The 2500-nt window shown below is 41.4% G+C and overlaps 1 protein-coding gene across 2 annotated transcripts in view; it reads left to right on the top strand.

Moving 5' to 3' along the window:
• mapkbp1 (mitogen-activated protein kinase binding protein 1) overlaps positions 1–2500 on the top strand; it is an 87576-nt gene that overhangs the window by 53625 nt on the left and 31451 nt on the right. For both annotated transcript variants that reach the window (XM_063184422.1, XM_063184421.1), the window contains one exon: positions 1557–1694. In XM_063184422.1, coding sequence (XP_063040492.1) covers positions 1557–1694 — 138 coding nt within the window. The remainder of the gene's footprint in view (positions 1–1556; positions 1695–2500) is intronic.

The following is a 2500-nucleotide window of genomic DNA, read 5'->3' as shown; positions in this document are numbered from 1 at the left end:
TATATCAGAAATGTGTGTCAGTTGACAGTGTTTGCTGAACGCTGCAAAGGTGTAGTATTCAGCCTCCTCTCTAACATACCTCAGCACTCAACACCACATGCCCTTATGCGTTACTATGGCAAACCCATTTCAGCATGCACACAGTGGGTAAACTGACGTTATCTTTAATTGCTAGGAGAGCATGTTGAGCGCAAGAGGCCATAAAATGTTATACTGCATGCTAATTATGGGAGACAAGCTAGAGAGCTCTCATAAAAGCAAATGGTGGAGTTTATTTTGTGCTAGTATATGGCACAGGCATGAAGCCTGATGATCGGTGGCTGCGCCTCTGTATCGGGTGACTACTATGGCATGCTGGGGGACATATTTCATGCCAGTTGCGTATGCCTCATGTACACAGCAGTGTATAGTGGCCAACACTCCCGTTATTCCCGGGTTTCTCCCGTGTTGTAGACGCCTCTCCCAGACAATTCCCAGTTCCGTCCTAATACAGTCTATGGGATTCTCCCATAATTCCTGACCCCGATTGAATTGCCACCATGACAGAAATCTCCCTGGTTTGTGCTTCTGAAATGTTGACAGGTATGTTATGGTCCAGGGTCATGCTGGGGAGAACATGATTTATACGTGTTGTCTCCCGCGTTCCTCCTGTACTTGCCCCTGGTCCCTCCACAGTGGCCACTCAGTCGTCATACTACAGTATATGACCTACATTTGAAAGCAGGTTATGGGATCCTATGGGATGTCTGACCGGAGATTCCCATTCTTCCCATTCTTTGAACCTGTAGCAATCCCAAGCTATCCTAAATTGAATTCACACATCTCAGGTCGTCTTTTGGTAGCATTGGGCTGGTAGTGTGATGCACCAGTCAGGAATACAGAGTGTAGAGGAAGAGTGTAGTTGGGGGAAGGGGGCTAGGAGCAGCAACAGAAGTACCACAACTACGTGTATGTGTAATTGTACACACACAGTGATGGGCAACAAGCTACAATCCAGTGTCAGGTATTCCAAATGACCTGGTTTTATATGTCTAATTGAACTACAGTATTTGGACAGGTCATTTGCAATATGTGGCATTTGATTGTAGCTTCAGAATCTAGGTTACTCATCACAGGCTAGGACCTAATGTTGGCTTAAAGTGTTGAAATACGTAAACCTGTATTTATATTTTGGTATCATAATACATAAATATGAACATAAATGCACAACATATTCAGTATATGGGTTCAGTATAATTTCAGTACTGCATATTTTTGCTGTCCAGCAGAAATCTTGTATCTCATTTTTTTTTGTAATTAATTTGTAAATCACTATTTCGTAAATAAAGATTTCACCTTTCAATTTGGTTATTCAAAAAATATCATGCATATATGCTCATGGAAACTGAGCAGTAGCACTGATTTATATATTAGAATGAATAAAGACAGAATATAAAACAATAATTCTGGCAATAGGAGGTGTCTGCTGGACAGCGACGATATTGTCCTTAACCTCCAGTCCATTCATTCTCATGAATATTTGGCGATGTGTGTCTCCGTGTGATGTATGTTGGCAGATGTACCCAGATAGCACAGACGGGGAGCAGCCATGTTTGCCGGTGGGCTCCTTCCTCACCTGCTCCTCGGACAACACGGTGCGCTTGTGGAACACAGACGCCCATAACACCACCCTCAGCCGAAACGTCATCAGCAACGTGAGTGAGAAGAGAGACCATCAACTAGAAGAGTGCTGAATTTGCATAGTTGTATAAAGTAGAAGTAGAAGTACTCTTACAAATGTAATTACAACACTAGTAGTATGCTATATCCTATATTACATTGTTTCAAGTTTGTAATATCATGCTTCTAAGTGTTGTAATTACATCCATCATAGCATTTCCAGTTCTACTTTATATAACTCTGTAAGTTTGACTTTTTAAGTGTTGAATTAACAAGATAAAATGTAATATCTAGTGGCCATAGTTTAGCGAACTCTCAGAACTAGGATACAGTAGATTAACACTGAAAGTGTTGCGAACCCGAGGTCGATTGGGAAACCACCAAACTGACCACGGAAGTAATCAAATGACAGCCAGTGTACACTGTGAGAATTGGCAATGTATTAGAGACAGCTTTTCCATTGTAAACAGTGCAATCCCGAGATCAATTGGACATTGATCGCCAAGAAACACTCCTCTAGCTGTTCTCAGCGTGATGGATGGATTTGTTCATTTGTTCAATGCATGAGTATTGCAGCGATTGCATTTTTGATTGCTCTTTTGTGTGAACGCAGCCTTAGACTCTGGGCTAGTTCTTTTCCCTCAATACTTTGTTCGATGTGAGTCTTTTTCCCCCCACTCAAGCAGTCCAGATCTAGGTTTAACAAATAATTGTTGTAGTCAAAATAGCAAACTGGGGACAAACATGAAGTTGATGTATTGATTAAATTCTGATATAGATTTGTTTTCTCTGTTGCATCTTCTCTTTTGAAGATCAAGCCCTTCTGTATTGCACAAAGCAA

Source organism: Engraulis encrasicolus, chromosome 19 (assembly GCF_034702125.1).
Source record: "Engraulis encrasicolus isolate BLACKSEA-1 chromosome 19, IST_EnEncr_1.0, whole genome shotgun sequence".
NCBI classification, from domain to species: Eukaryota; Metazoa; Chordata; class Actinopteri; order Clupeiformes; family Engraulidae; genus Engraulis; species Engraulis encrasicolus.
The sequence above is the reverse complement of the archived record's forward strand: the minus strand, read 5'-3'. Positions and strand labels throughout refer to the sequence as shown.